Source organism: Oryctolagus cuniculus, chromosome 7, assembly GCF_051225735.1.
Source record: "Oryctolagus cuniculus isolate XC-2025 breed Fujian yellow rabbit chromosome 7, ASM5122573v1, whole genome shotgun sequence".
Taxonomy (NCBI): domain Eukaryota; kingdom Metazoa; phylum Chordata; class Mammalia; order Lagomorpha; family Leporidae; genus Oryctolagus; species Oryctolagus cuniculus.
In genome coordinates this window covers 149,454,842-149,479,588 of record NC_142873.1, presented here as the reverse complement: position 1 = coordinate 149,479,588, position 24,747 = coordinate 149,454,842, and the positions used below count along the sequence as shown (strand labels likewise).

Here is a 24,747-nt window from a genome sequence, read left to right as displayed (position 1 = left end):
CCCAGGCCGTAGCAGAGAGCTGGATTGGAAATGGAGCAAGTGAAACTTGAACAGGCAGCCACATGGGATATCGGCACTGCAGGTGGCGGCTTTACCTGCTATGCCACAATGCCAGCCCCTCTACTACCCTTCTTGATAGTGGATTTCTAGCCTTTGTTAATTTCTTTCTTGGAAGTATAGACTCGTAGAAAATGCAGCATAAACAAATTGAAACAACAGTTCCTAGAGATATGCTGGTGGATGTAGAAGTAAGTGGGAGAAGATGGAAAAGCATTTAATATTATTTCAGGAATATCTCATATAATGAAAAAATCGACATAATGAATATTTGAGACTGGATATCATTACCTAGAATCTACTCAAATAATTATATACTGAGAAACTATTTAATTGTTACTTACTTATATGTAAAACTTAAATTTTCAAAATTTATTTATTTGAAAGGTGGAGTTACACAGAGAGAGAGAGATTAATTGATCGATCGATCGATATTCCATCCGCTCGTTTACTCCCAATTGGCCAGGGCTAAAGGAATGTCGGGATATGTCAGCACCAACTGTGGCTTTGCGCAAGTCCTTGTGTTTGGACTAGAATTTTGTTATCTGTAAAATAATAGGGTTAAGTTAGTTCGTTAGAGAATTTTCATTCATTAAAAAAAGAATTTCATTAATTTGGTTCTTTTGAATAATGTTGGGTGAACTCATCCAGTTCTATTGTCTTAAATTTTGTTTGAAGCTGAACATTTAGGGTGCCAAACACACCTCTGAATGTATTGTTTGTTTGGGGGGACAGAGGTGCCTGCAGTCGAGCTGTATAGGAGTTTTGGGATCAGCCTGCTGAGTAATACTGTATTCTCAGTTGAACATACAAGGCCAGCTGTATGCTTTTTGTTTTCTGACAAGACACTGTGGAGAGACACTTGTATGCAAGTGAATAGTTACATGAAGAACGTCTTTGTAGTTTGAGTAGTACTTTGGATTATTTAATCACAGGGCCAGATGTTTAAAAATTTTTGCCTTATTTTATACTACTATAACTTGATAGCATTCTGTAACTGCATTCTCTAAAGCAAGGGTGGGGAATGTCCAGCCCTCAGGCCATATGGGTGCTCTGGCACTGGTAAGGTAATTTTTAATTTAGTAATTTTGTATGGCCCTTGAATGATGTTCTAAATATCCAAATGGCAGAAATCGGCAGAAAAAAGGTTCTTTACCACTGCTCTGAAGTAACTGAGTTTGATAGGAGAGACAGTTGTTCTGATTGTACTCAGCCTCCCCAGTCTCACGGTCAGAGTAGAGACTCCACTGGATTGGGAAGGAAGCCTTGTGAAATTGGGTCATTCTGGTGATTTCAAGGGTGCCTCCTCTTTCCTAAGTAGAAACTTGGATTACTTTGGGGGATATTTATTTCAGTTGAAAATAGCTTTAGTTTTAAATGGTATAGTTTGGATTAATGTGAATCTGGTGTCTTTCTGTCAGTTCAGTTCTGACACTCACCCCACAGCTGAAGGGGCCCAGTCCCACAAGACTGCCCTCCCTGCCTCCAAGCACTAGCGGAAAACTGGTGCCTGGGGCACCACACCTCTGCTCAGTCTCCTACAAACTTGGTGATTCTCATGGCCCTCCTCAGCTTCAGTAATCAGCTAGAACACCTACTAGACATCAGGATAATGTTCACTTACATTTATTCCTTTATTATAAAGGCTGCAACTCAAGAACAGCTGCGTGTAAGAGATACACAGAACTGTAGGGGGGTAGCTTCCTTGCTGTCTCTGAGCTGTCACCTCCCAGGCACTACAGTATGTTTACCAACTGGAAATTCCATATTCCTTATCATAAGACTCAGTTTCCAGCCCCTTTCCCTCCCTGGAGTTTGGTGGGTGGGGCTGACAGTTAAGATCCTCTATAATCACTTGGCCTTTTCCGAAGTCATTTTATTAATATAAATCCAGGTATGATTTTGTGAATCACAAAAAAGCTCCTACTGCTCAGAAAATTTTTAGAAACTATGTATTAGGAACAGGGGACAGAGAACAAATATTACCATGTAGTGGATTACCAAAAAATTGATCTGCCTTTTATTCGTAATATTTTTTGTTCATGCTTTAAAAAAAAGATTTACCTATTTGCTAGGCAGAGCATCAGAGGGCGGTAAGGAGGCAAGGGGGAGAGAGAGAGATAGAGATAGAGATATATCTTCCATCTACTTTTCACCCCCCCATATGGTTGCAACAGAACATCCAGAACTGGACCAGGATAAAGCTAGGAGCCAGGAACTCCACCCAGCTCTCCCATGTGGGTGTCAGGGGCCCAAGCACTTGTACCATCTTCTGCCTTCCCAGGCTCATTAGCAGGGAGGTGGATTGAAAGTGGAGCAGGTGAGACTTGAACCCATTATCTGACAGTGGGATGCAGACATCACAAATGCTGGCTTAACCCACTGTGTTATAGCTCCTGCCCATGTTTTTAGTATGTGACATAGTTTTATAAGATGCATAATAATGTGACTGCGAAAACTTTTTTTTTTGGCAAAACATACATATTAACAAAGACTTCATAAATCATTTCATGTATTACAAGTCTCTTTTTTCGTCGAATGAATTATGGGGCATGGGAAAATAGGGCATCTGTAGCTGGGAGCCTCCCCTACCTGCATACAAATCCTTTTTCCAGGGGTTGTCTTTGGTGAGTTTAGTTGGGAGCCAGCCAATGATAATGACAGTAAAGAAGTGGGTTTAATAACCAGACTCCGAAGCTATACCTTGTGAGCTCTACAGAATTTCAGGAGCTTTAACTCTAGGGTTATCTAAAGTACTTGAACCCCTAGAGTGTTAAGAATCTGGAAGATACTCATATTGATATGGCTGTCTAGTGGAGGGATAGATATTGGGAAGGAACGTGGAAGTGACCTGACCTTACCTCGTAATTTTGTTTTCCTATGATCAGCAGAATTTTTTTTCAGAGCTCATCTTTATTTTAAATACATACATATTTATTTGTTTATTTGAGAGGCAAAGAAACAAAGGGAGAGAGCACTCATTTGGTGGTTCACTCTTAGTTTGCCTGGGATGGTTGAGGCTGGGCCGAGATGGAAGCTGGGAGTCATATAATTCAGTCTGGGTCTCCCATATGGATCACAGCAACCCAGTTACTTGAGCCTTCTCTGCTGCTTCCCAGGGTCTGCAATAGCAGGAAGCTAGAGTCAGGAGTTGGTGGCAGGCACCCTGATAAAGGACACGGGTGTTCCAGTTGGCCTCTCAACCTCTGGGCCAGATGGCAACTTACTGCTAAGCCAGTTGCTTGCCCCTACTTTTTTTTCAATTTTATTGTTTTTAAAAAGATTTATTTATTTATCTGAAAGAGGAAGAGAAAAAGTGGGGCCAGTTGGAGATTGAGAAGCATCTTATATCTCCTGGTTTACTCCCCAAATGGCTGTGATAGCCAGGGTTGAGCCATGTGGATGGCAGGCCCAAGTTCTTGGATCATATTCCCGTTTTCCCAGACACATAAGAAGGAAGCTGGATAGGAAGCAGAGCACCAGGGATTCAAAACCAGCACTCCAACATGGGACACCAGTAGTGCCAGAGGTGGCTTAAGCTTCTAGGCCACAACACAGGCCTCCTGTGTTTTTTATTTTTAATACATAGCAATTGTACATTTGTAGAGTACAATGTAGCATTTTGATATGTGCATCAGCCTGCAATGATCAGCCCAGTGTGATTGATGTATCTCTTACCTTACACATTTATTATTGCTTTATTGGGAACATTAAAAAATCTTCTCTGCTAGCTATTTTGAAATACACAGTTAATTCTTGTCAACTGTAGTTACCCTACTGTGTTGCAGAACTTTAGAGTGAATCACTCCTACTCAGCTGTATCCCTGTACATATTAATCATCTCTCCATACTTCCCCACCCTGCATGCTCTGGTAGCTCTTCTTCTGGGAGATCAGGTTTTTAGCTCCACACGTGAGTGAGAACAGATACTTGTCTCTTTGTTTACCATAATAAGAAAATGGGACATACAAGTATGTATGCAACGGAATATTTTTCAACTATAAAAAAAAGAATGAAATTGTCATTTTCAGCAATATGATAGAACTAGAGAATGTTATTTTTTTGAAAGCCAGAGTTACAATGAGAGAGAGGGAGAGAGGAAGAGACACAGAGAGATATCTTCCATCTGCTTGATCACTTCCCAAATGGCCGCATTGGGCCAGCTCAAAGCCAGGAGCCAAGAACTTCTTTCAGGTCTCCCACAAGGGTGGCAGGGGCCCAAGTATTTGGACTATGTTCTTCTGCTTTCCCAGGCACATTAGCGGGGAGCTGGATTGTAAGTGGAGTAACTGGGCCTCCAACTGGCACGTATATGGGATGCTGGCATTGCAAATGGTGGCTAACCTGTTAATGACACAACACCAGCCCCAAGAGTAATTTTTATGCTGTAAATTGCCCAACCTCAATTCTAAGTTATGGAGCAAATTAATTTCCCTTTTAAAGATGGATATATTTAATTATTTGAGCAGAACTACTTTTCTTCCCATTCTAGATAGCAAAATGATAATTAGTGCTATGTAGCTCTGTTCCTGTCACAGTGATTTTCCATGGTTCAATAGGAAATTAACATATGATATATACACATGTGTGGCTAGTTTCTTGAAGCTGACATGGGCATTGTGAAATAAAGTCTGTCCCCTAGTTGCCCCACCTGTACTCACCCCAATCTGTGGGTCATTTGGTGACTTTTTTTTTTTTAAATGGAAGATACTTTTTTTTTAAAGATTTATTTATTTATTTGAAAGAGTTACACGGAGAGAGGATACAGAGAGAGAGGTCTTCCATCTGCTGGTTCACTCCCCAATTGGCTGCAACGGCCGGAGCTGCGCCCATCCGGAGCCAGGAGCCATGAGCTTCTTCCAGGTCTCCCACGTGGGTGCAGGGGCCCAAGGACATGGGCCGTCTTCCACTACTTTCCCAGGCCACAGCAGAGAGCTGGATCGGAAGAGGAAAAGCCGGGACTCGAACTAGTGCTCATATGAGATGCTGGCACTGCAGGTGGCATGGCTTTACCCACTATGCCACAGCACCATCCTCTTGGTGACATTTTAATGCATGAAATAACTGATGATTAAATTATTACAAACACTTTGCAGAATAGTTGGAACTTGACTCTAAAATAACTACCTTTGTAATGGTGGTTATAAATTTAGCTGTATTTTTAATAAGAACAATGAGTACTATACTTTGGAAATAATAAATTTTTGTATGTTCCTAAGTGGTTTGGAATTGTTGCTGTTTTCAAACTGCTTTCATTGATTTCAAGGTGCTTGTACTCATTTGAGACAACTAGCTAACATGTATATGTAGTAAGCATTAACTGTGTGCCGGGCACAGTTGAAGTTCTTCATGTGTATTATCTTATTCAATCATTTTACCCTATCAGGAAGGTCCTACCAGCATCTCCTGTTTAGAGAAGAGAAAACTGAACCATGGAATGTTAACTAACTTGCCCAAAGTCATTAAAGTTGGAGTGTGGTAGAGCCTATCTGACTCAAACCCTAGCTCTGAACAGAGGACCCACAATTGGTTTTCAACACTTGCTGAGCTGTCAGGTTGGGAGGCCGAAGCAGTGGAAGGTTTATGGGGAAATAGAAAGAGGAAGAGCAGAGTCTATCTTGCTGAAGTTCTCTTCTTGCCTCCCCTGTCTAAACTTCAGCCTGCAGAATGAACAAACAGGAAGTGGTCGTTAACTTTATTTCTTCCCCCCTTTATTTCTGCCTTCTTCTTTGTATTGCTGGCAATTCATAGGTATATACTTGGCTCACTCCATTATCATGTCACTTCCCAAGAAAGGATGTAGAGTGTAATGTTTAAGAGCAGAGAGTCTGAGATCAGGCTGCTGGGGTTTAAATTCCAGTTTTATCATTTATTGGCTGATTAACCTTGCCCTAGTTATTTGATATCACTGAGCCTCACTTCCTTACCTATAAAATAGGGGTGATACAGCACCTACCTCTTAAGGTTGTTGGAAAGATGAAATGTGTCAGTGTATGTAATGTGTTTAGAGCAGTAAATGTACTTGGTAAGTACTATGTACGTGCTTGCTGCTTTTTGTTTCAGAAGAGTTACTGTTTGAGAACAGGTTTGGTTTAGTTAAGGGATCAGGACCTTTAACCTCTAATGTTATATTAGTAGAATACTTGGGATGGAGTAGGGGTAACTGGGGAGACTGGTTTCTGCTGCTTGTTGGTTATAGCCTGAGTGTAACTCCCAGGCTGGGTAAAGAGCCATTCATTAAGGAAATGGCCTTTGCATTGTGGTCCAATTCACATACATGTATACAAATGCATGTGTGTGCACACACTGGAGGAAATATTTCACACAATAATTGGCATATTACATAGGATTCTTTCGGATACAGCCCTTTTCTTTGAGTCTGAAAAAAAATATGGGAGCAGGCATTTCGCCTAGCAGTTAAGATAGTCACATACTATATTGGAGTGCCTGGGTTTGAATCTTGGCTCTGCTCCTTATTCTAGCTTCCTGCTAATGTTCACCTTGGGAGGCGGCAGGTGATAACTCAAGTATTTGGATTCTTACCACCCACTTGGGAGACCTAGATTAAGTACCTGGCTCACAGCTTTGGACTGGCCCAACTCCAGCCCTGGATGTTATGTGCATTTAGGAAGTCAACGAATGTTAGGTGCTCTGTCTCTCCTGCTTCTTAAAGAGAGAGAGAGAGAAATTGAAGCAATCCAGGATCAGAAACTTAGAAAATCGACTGTTGTTACTATGACTTTGAGTAAGTCATTATTTCCCCCTTTAGAGTCCTTCAGTCGTGGTAGTTGTGCTAGCTCTGTTCTTTCTGTGAAGAGATTTTTGCCATTTGAGGGAAAAAATATGTAAGTATAAATAAAACAAATATTTAAATCTTTTTCTAGGTCATCATCAAGTTTGAATACTTAAAGTGGATACAAAACTATTTCAGCAATGCAGACGATTAAGTGCGTTGTTGTGGGCGATGGTGCTGTTGGTAAAACATGTCTCCTGATTTCCTACACAACAAACAAATTTCCATCTGAGTATGTGCCGACTGTGAGTATAAAGGCTTCCATCTGTTAATGAAATGTATTATAATTTGATACCTTTTGACAATGCTTTCTCTGCTGAAATTTTTCTGTTGTCTACCTTGTTTCCTATTTTTAAAGAGCTTAACTTCTCATGAGTAAATTATATACACTTTAAAATTAGCAGAAAAATCAGTGGAAAGTTGGAAGGGGTGATATAAGGGTTTGCAAGAAATTTTGGGAGGCAAACTCCATAGACAGGATTCTGACCAGTGGTGGTGTCAGTTTAGAGACATATGCCCTATGTCTTGGAATGAGATTTCTTTTGATATCTTGGCCAATAAATGACCAGCACTTGAAGGTCTCCTGGGATGCATTTGGGGTTCTGTAATTTCAAAGAAAATAATCTCTGTAGAGCTGTTCTCTGAGCAGCAATGGAGCATCACGCTGGTTCCTAGAGAAGACCTGTTTTGTTGCGAGAATACCAACAGAAAACTTTGGGAATCTTCCCTGACAGTTACTTTATTATCAGCTCCCCTGAAGGATAGAGGGAGGGATAATGAAGATACTGAAGTGATAGATGAGTTACTTAGAGTAACACCTATCTGTGAAAGATTATTTGGGAATCTAGTGTTTGTCCCAAATTGCTTGACCCATCCAATGGTATAATTGTGTTAAACATACTTGTTCCTTGAATGAGTAGAGGCCAGTTGGAGTTAGCCTGTCTTGGCCTCCACCTCTGGCAGGTTTAAATGTTTTGAAAGACTCGTATGTAATTAATGTGCAACTGGTATTCTTTGGAAGTGAAAAGGGAGAAAATGATTGGGTACTTGAGGTTAATGTTCAGAGACTTGAGCGTTATTAGGAAGGTAAATACAGGTTTAAGGTTTGGTGATTGCATTCTGTTGGGATTGATAGGCTCTATAAAGTTCCAGGGCAGGTAGTGAGTTAGGCCAAGGAAATAGGAGAAGAGAAGACAAAATTTCTTTGAGGAAGAGAATTGGAAAGTATAATTAAACTCAAAAGTCTTATTTTTGAACTGTTCCATATGAGGACAGTATAAATGGAAGACCTTTTAAAGTTGCAAGGGACTTTTAGAGATGTATGGGTCTTGTTTCAAATAAGGACAACTGTCAGGATTTTGTATTTCAGTCTCCATGAAGGTATTTACTCAGCGTTATTCAGAGTCTTATTTTATGACTGATTATTTGGTGATATTTAAGGTGGACTTGTGGGTGCTTCATATTTGTGTTTGTATGTGGATCTCCAGAAAAGGGGTAGAGTGGGAGGAAGAGTAGTGGTGGGATAAAATTTAAACTGAGCCTATTTAGGTAAATCAATGACAATAAAGCACAAAAAATGTTCTCATTGTTTATATAAGTTGTTATGAGATTGTGGTGCTTATTTGTATCCATTTATGAGCTGGGAGCTGCCACTTTTAGACTGATAGAAATTCAGAGCTAGAAGGGATCATACGTACCATCTTATCCATCTCTTCTGGGTTAGGAAATTCAGGCCAATTTAGGGATGAGACTTAGAAGTCTAAGTAATCAAACACACTGGTGTAGGTAGAGTCTAGAATGAAAGGCAGGGTTTCTGTTTGTTAGCCCAGCCTTGTATGTAAATAACCCTTTAAAGAAGGGCTATTTGAGTATCTTAAGTGTGTCTTAAATGAAATAACCTTTATAGTTTTCTGACTTCCTTACCATCTCCCTCTTGCCCTTGTTTCCGCTTTCCTTTACATCTAACTTAATTGATCTTCTAAACAACTCAGTATAATGGGAACCAGAAAATTATATTACATAGCCAGAAGATTAAGTGAGGCTGCTTTCAATATATAACATCCTCCTGATTAAAAAGCATTGCTTTTCTTAAAAAAATTTTTTTAAAAGATTTATCCATTCACTTGAAAGAGTTAACACAGAGAAGGAGAGGCAGAGAGAGCAAGGGGTGGGGGGAAGGTCTTCCATCCGCTGGGTCACTCCCCAGTTGGCCACAATGGCTGGAACTATGCTGATCCAAAGCTGGGAGCCAGGAGCTTCTTCAGATCTCCCACCTGGGTGCAGAGGCTCAAGGACTTGGGCCATCTTCCACTGCTTTCCCAGGCCACAACAGAGAGCTGGATCGGAAGTGGAATAGCTGGGACTCGAACTGGCGCCCATATGGGATGCTGGCACTGCAGGCAGCATCTTTACCCACTATGCCACAGCGCCAGCGCCTTAAAATTTTTTTTAATTAATTAATTTAAATTTTATTTCTTTTTAAAAAGGATTTATTAATTTGTTTGAAAGCAGAATTAGAGATAGATCTTCCATGTGCTGGTTCACTCCCCAAATGGCCATAATAGCCAGGGCTGGGCCAGATGGATACCAGGAGTCTCCAGTGTGGGTGGCAGGGTTTTCAAACAGTTGGGCCATTTTCTGCTTCTTTCCCAGGTGCGTTAGCAGGAAACTGGATCAGAAGTGAAGCAGGCCAGGACTTGAATCAGTGCTCATGTGGATGCTGGACTTGCAGACTGGGCTTAACTCGCTCTGCCAGAACACCAGTCCTTAATTTTGATTTTAAATTTAAAAACTTTGCTGTAAATCAACAGCTACATTTGTATGTGAAAGCATTGTTTTTCAATTAAAATTTTTCAAAGGAGCCCATAAATTAGTTTTGGCTCTTTTCCCATTAGCACCATTACCTCTCATTTTCACAAACTTAGTATAACCAAAATTAGTAGATAGAGTTTTTTAAAGGACTAAATGATCTATTTATAAATGAGGCATCTCGGCGGAGTAGATATCTTAGGTCATGTGGTTTGTACCCAATAACATGAATTTTATTCTTGAAATCCCCAACAAATAATCTACCAGCCTTTTCCTGGACACTTTCCGTGAGTACTTTGAGAGAACTTTTTCTCCCAGATGGGCTTGTTTGTAACAAGGCTGTTATCTGGAAAAGAGATGGTCATAGATCAAGGAGATATTAATTCTAAATTTAAAATAAATGGCCTAAGAAGAAAGTTGCCTAGAAATCATATTGTTCATTGAGATACACCGTTGTCCGCAAAGTTTCAGTCAAACAGGATCATGTTGTGTAGCCAGAACACTGCTGCTGTGACACCTTTCAGTCTTCGTGTCTCTTTATGCAGCTGCTGGGATAGTGCAGCTATCCCAGAAGACATCCTCTGCCACTGCTCTATGAACCATTCAGCTCATGCAAGAGCTTAGTCGGCAAGGCTAGTTGTATAAGGAACATGGGCTAAGGGAAGATTAAGTCTCAGGAAGGAAACTGTAACCTTAGCTTAAGAGCTGTCCTGTCCCACTTTGACCCTCCCCTTGTACGCTAACAATGTCGTATTCTTTTTTGTTTTTAGGTTTTTGACAACTATGCAGTCACAGTTATGATTGGTGGAGAGCCATATACTCTTGGACTTTTTGATACTGCAGGTGCAAACTTAATATCTCTTATAATACTTTGATGTCTAACTTTAGTAGTTGTTGGTTGTCATTTTTGTACATTTTAGGAAACCAGCATATTGGTGAACCACCTGCCCTTAGTGAGCAGAAATGAGTATAATGATGACTGATGCTTGATCAAGGAGTAGTATCAGATGGGATGGCTGGTAGGAGTTTGGGGTACCCTGGGTGGATGATGTAGTAGAAGAAAGCAGTGGAATGAGAACACTGTGTATTAGACAGTCTTGTCTTTGATTTAATAAAAAGCTGATGTATGCATCTTGCAGAGAATTGGGGACTATGTTAGTAGTTGGGGAAAGACTAACACTGAGAATTAGGTATATTGAAGAAGAAAGTAATTTTTTTTTTTTTAAAGATTTTTTTGAGGCAGAATTACAGAGAGAGGGAGAGATAGATCTTTCCTTCACTGGTTCACTCCCCAAACGGCCACAACTGCAGCAGCTGGGCCAGTCTGAAGCCAGGAGCTTCTTCCAGGTCTCCTATGTGGCTGTAGGGGCCCGAGCACTTGGGCCATTCTCTGCTGCTTTTCCCAGGCCATTAGCAGGGAGTTGGATAAGAAGTGGCGCAGCTGGGACAGGAATGGTGCCTGTATTAGATACTGGCGTCTCAGACAGCAACTTTATGTGCTACACCACAACACCAGCTCTAGTAATTTGTTATTATAATTTGAATAGTTGATGACAAATGTCCAATTGTGACTAGATATTGATTCACTCTTAAAATATTATAACCCTTGGCCGGTGCTGTGGCTCAATAGGTTAGTCCTCCAACTGTGGTGCCGGCACCCAGGTTCTAGTCCCGGTCTGGGCACCGGATTCTGTCCTGGTTGCCCCACTTCCAGGCCAGCACTCTGCTATTGCCCGGGATTGCAGTGGAGGATGGCTCAAGTCCTTGGGCCCTGCACCCGCAAGGGAGACCAGGAGAAGCACCTGGCTCCTGGCTTTGGATCAGTGCGATGCGCCGGCTGTGGCGGCCATTGGGGGGTGAGCCAATGGCAAAGGGAAGACCTTTCTCTCTGTCTCTCTCTCTCACTGTCCACTCTGCCTGTCCAAAAAAAAAAAAAAAAAAAATTATAACCCATAATCTTGTGATAAGTGAGGGATTTTCTCTCAACCTGTGTTTCTGTGTACCATTGGAGGCAATCTACATGTAGAGAAAAAATAATTTATGACTGCTTGTGGTTGAAAATTAATAAAACAATTTATTAACACTAACCTCAAGATTTTATTATCTTTATAATAAAACAGAAGATGAAGAACTGAGCTTTTTTGCCCTTTTTCTTATCTCCTCCCAGTTCAAAGTGCTTATATCTCTTAATAGCCAGTGCTCCCTCCGATCTACCATTAGGCTCAGTGCTGTCAAACCTCAGTACAATCTTTGTAGTTTTAGCCTTTTTCTGGCAAGTTGGTGTAGTTTGTTCTCTACAGCCACTCTGCTTTTTGTGGTAGCTCCACGCTCCCTGAGCACACAGCATATCAAGCACTGTGTCAGTGTGTGGGGTTGTTGCTTACCACACGTAACAGAAGGGCTGAGGAGTTGAAAGAATTTTCACCATGCTTGCCAGAGTTGGCATTTATTTTCAAATTTCAGAGCTTATTTTTTGGTAAGCCTTTACATTTTTAATCAATTATTTTTAAATCTTTATGATAAAATTCGCTCATTTTACGTATTCAGTTTTGATGAATTTTGCTCACCTTTGCTGTAACCAGGCTGCTTGTTTGAAACATCTTTGTCACTCTGTAAAATTCCCTAGTCCACTTTTGTAGTCCGTCCCCTCAGTTGATGGGGCCCCAGGCAGCCACAAATCTGGTTTACGGGTTTCCACAGTTTCGTTTTCTAAGATTTCCTATGCATAGAATCATACAATATGTAGGTTTTTGTGTCTGACTCCTTTCACTTAGCATCATAGTAGTGTCATCCATGCTGTATGTTTTGGTAGTTTCATTTTATCACTAAGTAGTATTGCAGTCTGTGATTACGTCACAGTTTTTTCTTACAAATTGACAGATGGTTGGTTTCCACTTTTAAGCCATTACGAATGTCCATACTGTGAACTGCTAGTGTGAATAATGCTGCTAGGAGCTGTTTGAGTCCCTGCTTTCAGGTTGTTGGGATATATGCCCAGAAGTGGGGTTGCTAATCATGTGGGAGTTCTGTTTTTAACTTTTCATACTGTTTTCTACAGTGACGGTACCATTTTACATTCCTACCACTGAAGCACAAGGGTTCAATTTCTCCACATATTTGCCAACCCTTGTTTTTTTCTGTCCTTTGGATGATAGCTATCCTAATGAGTGTGAGGTGACATCTTGGGGATAATTTTAACTTGCATATTCCTATGATTAGTTATTAGTGATGTTGAACATCTTTTCATGTGCTTACGTATCAAACTGAGCCCCCCTAAAAAAACCCTAAAAATGATAATGTGTATCACCTTTGGAGAAATGTTTATTCAAGTCCTTTACTCATTTTCAAATTGGGTTTTGTTTTTGTTTTTGTTTTTCCTTTTATAATATATTTATTTATTTGAAAGGTAGAGTGACATGGAGAGATCCTCCATCTGTTGGTTCACATCTCCAGTAGCTGCAACAGCCTGGGCTGAAGCCAGGAACCAGGAACCCAGACCATCTGGGTCTCCCATGCAGGTGGCAGGAACCTAAATACCTGAGCCATCATTTGCAGTCTCCCAGGCATACTTGCAGGGAGCTGGATCAGAAGCAGAGGACCTTGAAATCAAACTGATGCCTCCGTGTGGGATGCAGACATTCCAAGTGGTGGCCCAACCTACTGTGCCACGATGCCTGCTCTTTGATTGAGTTTTAGAATTCTTGTAGAGTCTAAATATTAATCCCTTATCAGAGAGATGATAAGCAAGTCTGTAAAAACATTCTGTAGACTACCTTTTTACTACATTGATACTCTGGAACATACATTTTTAAATTTTTGTGAAGTCTTAAGTTGTCTGTTTTATCTTTGGTTACCTGTGTTACACTGGAAACAAATCATTGCTAAATCCAGTAACATGAACTTTTCCCTTATGTTTTCTGATAGTTTTTTTAGTTTTAGTTCTTACATTTAGGTATTTGATCCTTTTTTAAAAAAAGATTTATTTACTTATTTGAGAGGCAGTATTGGAGAGAGAGAGAGAGAGAGATCGGTCTTCCATTCGCTGGTTCACTCCCCAGATGGCTGCAACGGCCGGAGCTGCGCCCATCCGAAGCCAGGAGCTTCTTCCAGGTCTCCCACGTGGATGCAGGGGCCCAAGGATTTGGGCCATCTTCCACTGCTTTCCCAGGCCATAGCAGAGAGCTGGATCAGAAGTGGAGCAACTGAGACTTGAACTGGTGCCCATTTGGGATGCCAGCACTGCAGGTGATGGCTTAACCTGCTGAGCCACAGCGCTGGCCCCTTGATCCATTTTTGAGTTAATTTTTATGTATAGTGTTAGGTAAGGGTTCAACTTTTTTTTTTTTTTTTTTTGCATTTGGCTATTCAGCTTTCCCAGCACTATTTTTTGAAAAGATTGTCCTTTCATCACTGAATGGTCTTTGCTCCTTTGTCACATGTAATGTGGTGGTATATGTGAGGATTTGTTCATAGGTTCCATGCTCTACTTTGGTCTGTATGACCATCAAGTCCAAAAAGTTTCATGGGCTTCAAATATTGTGTGGAAAATTATGTGTTATGAAGAAATATGTGAGTTAAAATTTTTAGAGCATAATAAACTTTAGTTTCATTTTTTTCACAAACTTTTTGAAGTAGACCCTTGTATGTCTACCTTATGCCAGCACCACACTGTTTTGACTGCTGTAGCCTTATATAGTAGGTTTTGAAATCAGGAAGTGTGGGTCCCTCTGTTTTTTTTTTTAAAGATTGTTTTAACTGGCACAATGTTGTGGCATAGTGGGTTAAGCTACTTCTTGGTATACATATATACATATACATATATATGCATATATACATATATCTGAGTGCTGGTTTGAGTCTTGGCTGTTCCACTTCCAATCCATCTCCCTGCTAAACTACCTGGAAAGCATCAGATGATGGCTGAAGTGCTTGAGCCATGTAGGAAACCTGGATGGAGTTGCTGGATTTAGCCTGGCCAGCCCTGGCTGTTGTGGGCATCAGGGGAGTGAACCAGAGGATAGAAGATCTCTCTGTGTCCCTCTCTGTACTCTGTTTTTCAAATAAATTAAAACATCTGTATTTAAAAAAGATTGTTTTTACTACTTCGGAGTCCTTGAGATTCCATGTGAATTCTAGAATGAGTTTTTTGTTTCTGCAAAAAAAAAAAAAAAGGGATTTTGATAGGGTTTGGATTAAATCTGTAAGGTGCTTTAAGTGGTTAACAATGTTAAGCCTTCTAGTCCATGAACATTTCCCCTTTTTTTATGTCATTAGTTTCTTTTAGCAATGTTTTATAATTTTCTTTGTATTTCAGATGTTATACCCCCTTGGTTAATTCCTATGTATTTTATTTCTTTTGAGTATCCATTGATTTTTGCCATAGATTTTTTTTTTCCTCCTGGGCTCTGCTTCGGATATTGGTCTGAAATGCACGCAGAAACTAAACATGTAGCCTGCTTTGGTGGTCATGATGTACAATAACTTTGATAGCAGTTCCCTTTAGATGGCTACACTGTGATTGTTTCTTAGCTGGATCTGACTAGGATGGATTTTTAACTGTTTCTGTAGCAGTTTATTGTTGTGAACTATTGTTAGGTCACTAACGGGCACAAAAATTGAAAACTGCAAACTGGTAATGAAAGCAAATAATTTAATAGGAAGTTGGTTGCTGTCTGAGTTCTTGATAATAAAAGGAATTAGCCAAGTGAGAATATTGCCCAAATATTATATTACACAGCCAAATGTTTCATCAGATAAGTTGCTTTCTGGCTAATTATCTGAATGCTATTAAGTTGCATACTTGATCAGTTGACTGATTTGTGGTTTTAATACTGTGAGAACACCAAGAGTTAGTTGCTGACTTCTCCAACTTTTTTTCTAGGGCAAGAGGATTATGATAGATTACGGCCGCTGAGTTATCCACAAACAGATGTATTTTTAGTGTGTTTTTCAGTGGTTTCTCCATCCTCATTTGAAAATGTGAAAGAAAAGGTAAGTTGATCAGATACCATTCACTGAGAAAGGCTATCACAGAATTGCTATTGACCTGTTGCAGATAGCTTTAGAGACTTGTGGATTAATGAAGGTGTATTTTTCAAAATACATTTTCTTTAGTGGGTGCCTGAGATAACTCACCATTGTCCAAAGACTCCTTTCTTGCTTGTCGGGACCCAAATTGATCTCAGAGATGACCCCTCTACTATTGAGAAACTTGCCAAGAACAAACAGAAGCCTATCACTCCAGAGACGGCTGAAAAGCTGGCCCGTGATCTGAAGGCTGTCAAGTATGTGGAGTGTTCTGCGCTCACACAGGTAAGGACTGTGTGAAACTCCATGTGTGTTTATGGTTGAGTTATTTCTTAGAGCATTAAGATACAGGGATGCTTTCTAATGGGTTATTTTTAATGTGGTCAGCAGTGATCAAAACTACCCAGAAAGAATATGACCAACTTTGTGTTGTATGTTCTTCTGCCAGAACTGTCTGTATTTATGGAAAACATTATTGATCTCTAAAACTCTTGTGTGAAGCGTTCCCAGGGTTGTGTTCAAAGCAAAACACAAGATTTATAAGAGAGGTTCAGATAAGCACAATCCAGCAAGAGGGGATATGAATGATTTTTTTTCCCTAAAGACCTAAAATTTTATTTAAATATGTCTGATTTTTTTTCTTGCCAGTCTGACACTTGATGCTATGCTGTTTCTGGGGTAGTTAATTGGAACAAGGAATGAATGACAATAACTGAGTTTCATGTCAAAGAAGGCTGCCTTGGCTGTTTCTGCCACAGTCTTCAGGCCTGCTTTATAGAATGTCTGTTCCTGTGTTTTTGGAGGTCTTCCTTCCTCATGTGGATTCTCTGTCCTCCTGTTCATTTCCAAATGATGCAATTGATGGGAAACTCCGATTCTGAGGGTAGGGAGCAGTGCTAGACTAATTGGAGTGAGAATTATACGGACTTAGCCTGGTGTCATCATCTTCACCTTTATGGTAGTGCTGCTTCCCTCCTTTGAGCACCCTTCTGGGGCAAAGGGAAGAATTAGCATAGAGTGCTTACTTCTCACTAGTTCTGGTGCTTTGAAGTTTGAACAATAAGCATTCATGCCTAATTAAAATAAGATAGGGTTGATTGGTATGTGTGTATATGTGTTTTTGTTTTTAAAAATTTATTTATTTGAAAGGCCGAATTAGAGAGACAGACAGACAGATCTTCATCTGCTTCTTTACTTCCCAAATGGCTGCAACAGTCAGAACTGGGCTGGTCCAAAGCCAGGAGCCAGGAGCTTCCGGATCTCCCATGTGGGTGCAGGGGCCCAAGTACTTGGGCCTTCCTCTGCTGCCTTCCCAGGCACATTATCAGGGAGCTGGATCAGAAGTGGAACAACCAGGACTTGAACCAGCACCCTTATGGGATGCTGGCATCTCAGGTGGCAGCTTTAGACACTGTTCCAAAATGTCATCTCCTAGGGTACAGGTTTTTAATAGTTATATTAAATCCACTGGTTGATCATGCTTACTTTTTAAAGTAACTTTTTATTGTTTTTAAACACTGTTCTTGATTACTTGTATACTGGGATAAATGACATACATAATTAAATACTATATTTAGTATATAGGGCCTAGTGCATTACATAATCTCCAGTTTAACACTTGATTAGATATTTAAAGATAAAAATTTAAAGCATTTATTTTTAGAATTTATTTTCATTCTATTTGAAATGCTATTGAGACATAGAGAAATCTTTGATTTTCTAGTTGGCTGCCCAAATCCCTCTCAACAGCCAGGACTAGGCCATGCTGAATCCAGAAGCCTGGAACTCATTTGGGGTCTCTTATGTATGTAGCAGGGACCCAAGTACTTGAGCCATCATCCACTGCCTCCCCAGGGTATATATAGCAGAAAGCTGGATCAGAAGTGGAACTGGGACTTGAATCAGGCACTCTAGTATGGGATGCAGGCATCCCAAGTGGTATCTTAACCTCTTGTGCCAAACTTTTACCCCTAAAGGTAAAACTTTGATGCTTCACTGGACAGTCTACAGGATAATTGCAAGGCCTAATATTAGATGATTTAAATATATATTCTTAAACCCAGCTTTTTAAAAAAATTATTTTTAATTTTTGTGAGAATGATAAATAAAAATCTCCCATCTGGTGGTTTACCCCCAGATGCCTGCAACAACTAGTTGCTTATGCCCGGCTGAAGCTAAGAGCCAGGACCTCAGTCCAGGTCTCTCACATGGGTGGCAGGGACTCAACCAGCTGAGCGATCACCTGCTGCCTCCTAGCACACATTAGGAAGAAGCTCGGATTGGGAACAGAGCTCGAACCCAGGCACTCCAGGATGCGGGTCTCCAAAGTGGCATCTTAACCACTAATGCCTCACACCCCTCACCGACTTGGTTTTTTAGTTTAATACCATTGTAAAAGCAGGTATTTAAAAATGTAGAAGATTTTTAAAAAAGGTTTATTTATTTATTTGAAAGGCAGAGTTGCAGAGAGAGAAAGAGAGAGAGTCTTCCATCCTCTGGTTCACTCCTCAGATGGCTGCAACGGCTGGAGCTGCGCCAATATGATGTCAGGAGCCAGGAGCTTCTTTTAGGTTTCACTGGTGCAGGGCCCAAGGACTTGGGCCGTCTTCCACTGTTTTCCCAGGTCAGAGCAGAGAGCTGGATGGAAAGTGGAGCAGCCAGGATTCAAACAGGCGTCCATATGGGACGCTGGTACTGCAGGCGGTAGCTTTACCCGCTGCAACACAGCACTGGCCCCGAAATGTAGAAGAATTTTACATGTTCTCATACACAGCACTGAGATAAAAAAAAAAATGCCTGGTGCTTTTCTCTGTGTTTTGATACTATCCCTAGTGTGTAAATTGGGGATTGGGGAGGAGAACAAGATGTGTGGAACATGTTCGGTTAGACACTAATTCTGTTTGCATAGGTACCATACCCCTACCCTCCAGATACAGATTGTTTTTGGAGAAGTGGAAGCAAGGAGGCCACAGGTACCTGGTTTTAGGTCACTGGTGAGGCTTACTCTGGGTAATTGTGTGCCTCATATAAGAGTTTTACAGTATGATCAAGGTTGTTTAGTAAATCACTTGGCCGAGAATAGAAAGGTCTTAGCATTTTTCTTACCAGATCTTGAAGTTTGGAAAAGTCAAAAGAAGGAGTAGTTAGAAAATAGGATCTGTGGTTGTGTTTGGGAGCCAGAACTTTTAGGACTCTGAATTGTATTTGTTGGAGCCTCTAAAATAAGCTTTATATAAACAAAGAGTGGGTAAAGCTAAGAGTAGTTTTGTTACTTAGTTTTTTGTTCACAATAAATAAGGAAGTTCTTGTTAAGGGACACATGCTAGTTTCTAATGGTTCCCCCTCCCCCTGTGAAGTATATTTCCCTTGTCATCTACACTCCTTCCTTTTACATTTGACTACTAAAGTTTATTTCTAGATGTGTAGAAAAGACTTGGAGAGAAACTTTGTTTTGTATAGCTTTTCTACCTTGTACATGATGTAGGAAGAAGAAAATATTTGAACTTCTTTGCTCTTTTTAAGTACTGATTGCTAATATGGGGGTACCAGTCCTCTGGGATGCTGAGCTTGGGAATAGGGTGGGGGTGGGGAACACCTGGGGATATCTGGGACTGCCACTTGTTGTTGAAGATGTGTTCTGGGATTTGGGGGACATTTTTACTTGGGATCAAACATGACCTAAAGAACATGTGAAATGGCTTGGGTGGTATAAATCTTTGGCTTCAGATTTAGGTGAGTTTAGGTGAGTCTATAGACCTGGGACACGGTACCATTGCTACTGAGTCACACTGTCACGGAGTTTCTGGCTGAGGTGTAAGTGTGTTTCTGCATCCTAATCCCTGTAAATCTGAGAATAGTCTTTGTTTTCACCTCCATGCTTTATGCTCTGATACTCATGCAGACATCTTAAAGCATTGGACTGCTTGCTTAAAACTCATTCTAGGACCCCATTCCTGTGTTCTTATGACTTGGGTGGTGGTTACTTGCTCCAGTAACATTTCTGAATAACTGAAGCATATGCTGTTTCTAGAGTCTGTTTTTTAAGCTCCTTCCAGTTGACACTGTTGCTCAGTTAATACCTTTTCTAAATGTCTGAACTTTTTTGTTCTGGGAAACTAGTGTACTCTAAAAGTCCTGACTAATCCCATCCAAATATGTCACCGAACCTAGAAACATGTAGCATGCCTGTTAGTCTGCTATTTGTGTCCTTCAGTTATTCAGGGGCTGAATTCACATAAGCCTGGAATTCAAAGAGATTTCCTTCCGAAGAGTATATGCTGTTCTTTACAGTAGAAATACTGGGAGACTCTGTAAGATGTGATTATCCAGCACATCGATTTTGTGTTTACTGGTCTGCTTTTGCTGGCCTGGCATTATTGTTATTGAAATGTTTAATACTAAATTCCAGTGTATGATGATTTTAGAAGTCAAAATATTGCCATTTTCACAGAAGCTGCCTTCTTGTTCAGCTGACCTTTTTTGGAGTGAAGCTTCTGTTCCGTTATCTTCTTGCCCAACTGTGGGTTTCGGATCTAGAATTCTAGCACTTATTGTTAATGCACATTGCTTCTGTGAATTCAGCTCACTTTAATCCAGACTGCTATTATATCTGCTAGTCTTTCTAATCCTCTAACCTGGCTGCTATTCTCTCTCCTCCCCTCTGTCTTGTAGAGAGGTCTGAAGAATGTGTTTGATGAGGCTATCCTAGCTGCCCTCGAGCCTCCGGAAACTCAACCCAAAAGGAAGTGCTGTATATTCTAAACTGTTTTCTCCTTCCCCTCTTTGCTGCTGCTTCCTGTCCCACTACTGTAGAAAGAGCGTTTAAAAACAAAGGAATAAAAGCATCCTGTTGGAAAGCCTCTGCGTGTTTTTACTCACCACCTTAGAGCAACCTCTGTACTAGTTTTTGATCAAGAATGCAATATCTTACGGAATATTTTTTGTGATCAGTAGTTAACTTTCTGCTGCTTGAGTTGCCTGGTGCTCAGAGCTTTTGGTTTGGATTACTATTGCAAAAGGGAACTTGGTCTGGCATTAAGAATGTCCTCTTGGAGAAAATAAGAAGAGTTTTAACACTTCTAGATCTTAGTTCTAGATGAAGAAAGTAATACAACATCATTTTACTCTTATGATCTATTGTTAATTGTAATTGCATGACAAACTTAATGGAAAAAGGGTGATCTGCTAGTAGAGTGTAATGGGGAAGGGAGGATTCATTTCTGGTTTTCTTTTGTGCAGTGAAACTTTGTGTTGCAATTGCTTTGGCTGTCTGTGCTGTAGTGGAGTATTTGTCAGTCTGGGGTGGGGAGGATATTGATGTATCTGCTACTGCTTTATGAGTTCATTTGTTACATTATCTTTGAAGAATAGTATCCATTTTAACAGTTGACTTAAGGTTTGTTAATGTTGAGATGTAAAGCTGCTGCCTTTATATTTTCCTGCTTCTGATTTTATTGTTGTGAGGGGAACATACAATTGTGGTTACCTTCAAATTTTGAAATTAAAAAAAACAATTGTTTGTATAAATGCCTGATGAAGCTTTATTCCTGTCGCACTGACTGGCTTTGATTTTACATATGTACCTAGTACCCACATTTTTGCTTCCTTGAGTCCCCCTGACTCTGTCTGGTGGGATAAAGGGAGTTCAAGGTGAATATCTTTGCAGCTACCATACTTGCACTCTCTTTGCCTGTGCCTTCCATATAATCAGGATGCCACTGCCCTGTGACCACCTCTCAGTCCTGTTTCACATCCAGCTGTTTCATTGGAATGCAGAGCTGCTTTCCTTGTTTTTATGTCAAACGTTTCAGTAGCCCATCACAGAACTCATATTGAATGAGCAAGTGACACTTAGGCTTGTTCGCTTCTTGTGACATACATTGATTGGTCTGCAGAAAGCTTTCTCAGATGACCACTGTCTCACTCATGAATATCTGCTCCTGACCCAGTGCCCTGCCCGGACACAACTTGGTGAAGTGAGATGATTCTTTGAGGTTCAGAGTTGTTTCTAATGTTTCTGTCTTTGCCAACTTCTGGGGTTTTGAATGTTTCAAATTTGAACTCCAGCTTTATTTTACTGAAAATCAGACTGCCCATTTTCTCTTTTTACCCCTTTTCAGAAAGGCCTAAAGAATGTATTTGATGAAGCAATATTGGCTGCCCTGGAGCCTCCAGAACCGAAGAAGAGCCGCAGGTGTGTGCTGCTATGAACACTCTCCAGAGCCCTTTCTGCACAGCTGGTGTCGGCATCGTACTAAAAGCAATGTTTAAATCAAACTAAAGATTAAAAATTAAAATTCATTTTTGCAATAATGACAAATGCCCTGCACCTGCCCACATGCACTCGTGTGAGACAAGGCCCATAGGTATGGCCCCCCTTCCCCCTCCAATACTAGTTAATTTTGAGTAATTGTGTATTGTCAGAAAAGTGATCAGTACTAGTTTATGTTTTATTGTTCCCAAAAAAATTTCTGTTGTCATTGTTTTAAAGCAAGGCATGCTTTGTGATGACTCTGTAACAGACTAATTTGAATTGTTGGAGTTGCTCCCTGGTTCCACTCTGGAGAGTAATCTGGGACATCTTAGTGTTTTTTGTTTGTTTAGTTTTTTTTCTTCTTTTTTTTTGGGGGGGGGATGTGTGTGGGGTTTTTTAGTCTTGTTTTTTTAATTCATTAACCAGTGGACAGCCCTTCAGGGGAGGAGGACGGACTGACTCCACATCCCACTTCCTGGACCTCGTGTTGGAAGACACGTCCCCCACCTGGTGCTCTTGGGAAGGAGTACAGTAAACGCCTCATGTCATAACATACTCCTTCTTGAAAGTTGCCTTTTCTCTCCACCCTGAGTAGATGCAGTCTTTGAGGAAACTCGTGGAAGTGGGTGGAGCCTGTCTTGCCCCTCCTCTTTTCTAGGATGCACTATATATGTGACTGTGACTTTCAAGGAAATTTGTTTGCCATTTGCTGATTTTGGGGAAGTTAATTTCTAACTTCTTTCATGGATAAATGAAAAAAAGTATTGCACCTTTTGAAATACACCAAATGGATTGAGTTCATAATTAAAAATATTTTTTTCCCTGTCAGTCATTGTCTTATGTGCTTAGCATAGATTTGCAATGCGTAGTGTGTTACATGGTGTTCTTAGAACCCAGTGGAAGATCTGGTATATAGAGGAAACTTGAGGGGCGGTGCTAGAAGAAGATCCCTGGGGACTGTGCGGATGCAGGTCTGCTTCGTTAAGAAGCTGAGAGTAGGATAGGGTGGGGAGACACTTAACAACATGGGGACCAGTCAGGGGGACCCCTTATTTTTGTTTTGCATAAGAGGAACTAGACTAGAGCAGCCAGTTGAGGCTCTCTAGTTTAATAAAAATCCTGGAAGGAGTCTTAAGACTCTTCATTAAGTGTTAATAGGGACTTTATCAGCTTATTTCGGTTTAAGTTTCCAATTTTTAAAATGTTTAGATAATATTTTCCACCTTCCCAGAATCCTAATTCTTATAGATTCATTAGTGTTGAACCAACCAATGCTTTCTCATGTCTCAATTCTTTGTATATGCATTCTTTTCAGATGTATTAAACAAACAAAACCCTTCACAAGCCAGCCTGAGGGTTGTTATTTTCCTTTCGCCTCTTATCTTTCAGGTATTTAGGAGTGGGAACTTGGTTCTTAACATGTCATCAGATTTTGGGACAAGAATTTAAAGCTTTATTATTTCATTTAATTTTTGGCATTCATTTTGAGTTGATGTTCCCTCTATAGTTCATCCTTGTGCCTTTTCCCATACATTTGTCAGGCAACCCAGAAACTTCCCCTTAAACAATGAATAGGTCTGGGGCCAGTACTGTGGCTTAGCAGGTGCAGATTCAAGTCCCAGTGGCTCCACTTCCAATCCAGCTCCCTGCTAATGCAGTAGAGGATGCCAAATGCTTGGGCCCCTGCAACCACATGGGAAACCCAGGTGAAGCTTCTAGCTTTGGCCTGGCCCAGCCCTGGCTGTTGTAGCCACTTGGGGAATGAACCAGTGGATGAAGATTGATTTTCTTTCTTTCTCCTCTCTCCTCTCTCCTCTCTCCTCTCTCCTCTCTCCTCTCTCCTCTCTCCTCTCTCCTCTCTCCTCTCTCCTCTCTCCTCTCTCCTCTCTCCTCTCTCCTCTCCTCTCCTCTCCTCTCCTCTCCCCTCTCCCCTCTCCCCTCTCCCCTCTCCCCTCTCCCCTCTCCCCTCTCCCCTCTCCCCTCTCCCCTCTCCCCTCTCCCCTCTCCCCTAGGGAACTGGATCAAAAGTGGACCAGCCAGGGCTTGAACCAGCACCCATATGGGATGCTGATGCTTTAGGTGCCGTCTTTACACACTACACCGCAGTGCCAGCCCCTAAATAAATCTCTAAAACAAAACAAAACACTGAATAGGTCTGTAATAGTTCTTAGTGAAGCTTTTGCTCATGTTGTTGGAAAGAATTGTTGGTACACCTCCAAACCATAGACTAGTTGAAAAGCAGCCAGCTTTCCCCCGTTCTCTGCCTCAGTGGTTCTCCAAACTTGGCTGCTTACTGGAGTATAGCTTGAGCAATGAGATTTTAAAAAGTTTTCCTGTTTTTTCTAAAATGCAGCCAAGATTGAGAGGTATTGTTTCTAAGTGGTTGTCCCAAATTGCTATTATCAGATTCCAGATTCTGTGCTGTGAATCTCAATAAGACTTGATGCAATTTTGTTAGGTGTTAGGGATGATTTATTTACCTCAGAGTCATGATGCTGATCCGTATGAAACTCTTAGAAACTGAGGAGCCTTACTTCTGTACAGTTGTTAGAGTATAGTCTCATTACATGCAGTCCTGGTTGGTGTGATTCCATATCATTCTAGAACTAAGGCTGGTTGGGAAGGGGTTAAAAAGATAGCGATCTGGGATTTATCAGTGTGTTGTATTTGTTCTTTGTTGACCATACTAGGGAGAAATCCTGGGTCATGCTGTGGTACCCTAGAGAGCAGAGACTTGTGTATCCTACTTTTTTTTTTTTAAAGATTTATTTATTTGTTTGAAAGGCAGAATTACAGAGAGGCAGAGGCA

The 24,747-nt window shown here is 40.8% G+C and overlaps 1 protein-coding gene across 6 annotated transcripts in view; it reads left to right on the top strand.

Annotated features, from left to right (window-relative positions):
- Positions 1-23,282, top strand: part of CDC42 (cell division cycle 42) — a 44,339-nt gene extending 21,057 nt beyond the window's left edge. For 5 of the 6 annotated variants that reach the window (XM_002715991.6, XM_070079123.2, XM_089299208.1 and 2 more), the window contains 5 exons: positions 6,942-7,095; positions 10,429-10,501; positions 15,540-15,649; positions 15,773-15,970; positions 21,805-23,282. In XM_002715991.6, the coding sequence (XP_002716037.1) occupies positions 6,991-7,095; positions 10,429-10,501; positions 15,540-15,649; positions 15,773-15,970; positions 21,805-21,894 (576 nt within the window). In that variant the 5' untranslated portion in view covers positions 6,942-6,990 and the 3' untranslated portion in view covers positions 21,895-23,282. Of the gene's footprint in view, positions 1-6,941; positions 7,096-10,428; positions 10,502-15,539; positions 15,650-15,772; positions 15,971-20,356; positions 21,212-21,804 lie in introns of those variants that run through there. The other variant, XM_008265714.5, reaches the window with a different exon arrangement.
- The last annotated feature ends 1,465 nt before the right edge of the window (positions 23,283-24,747 follow it).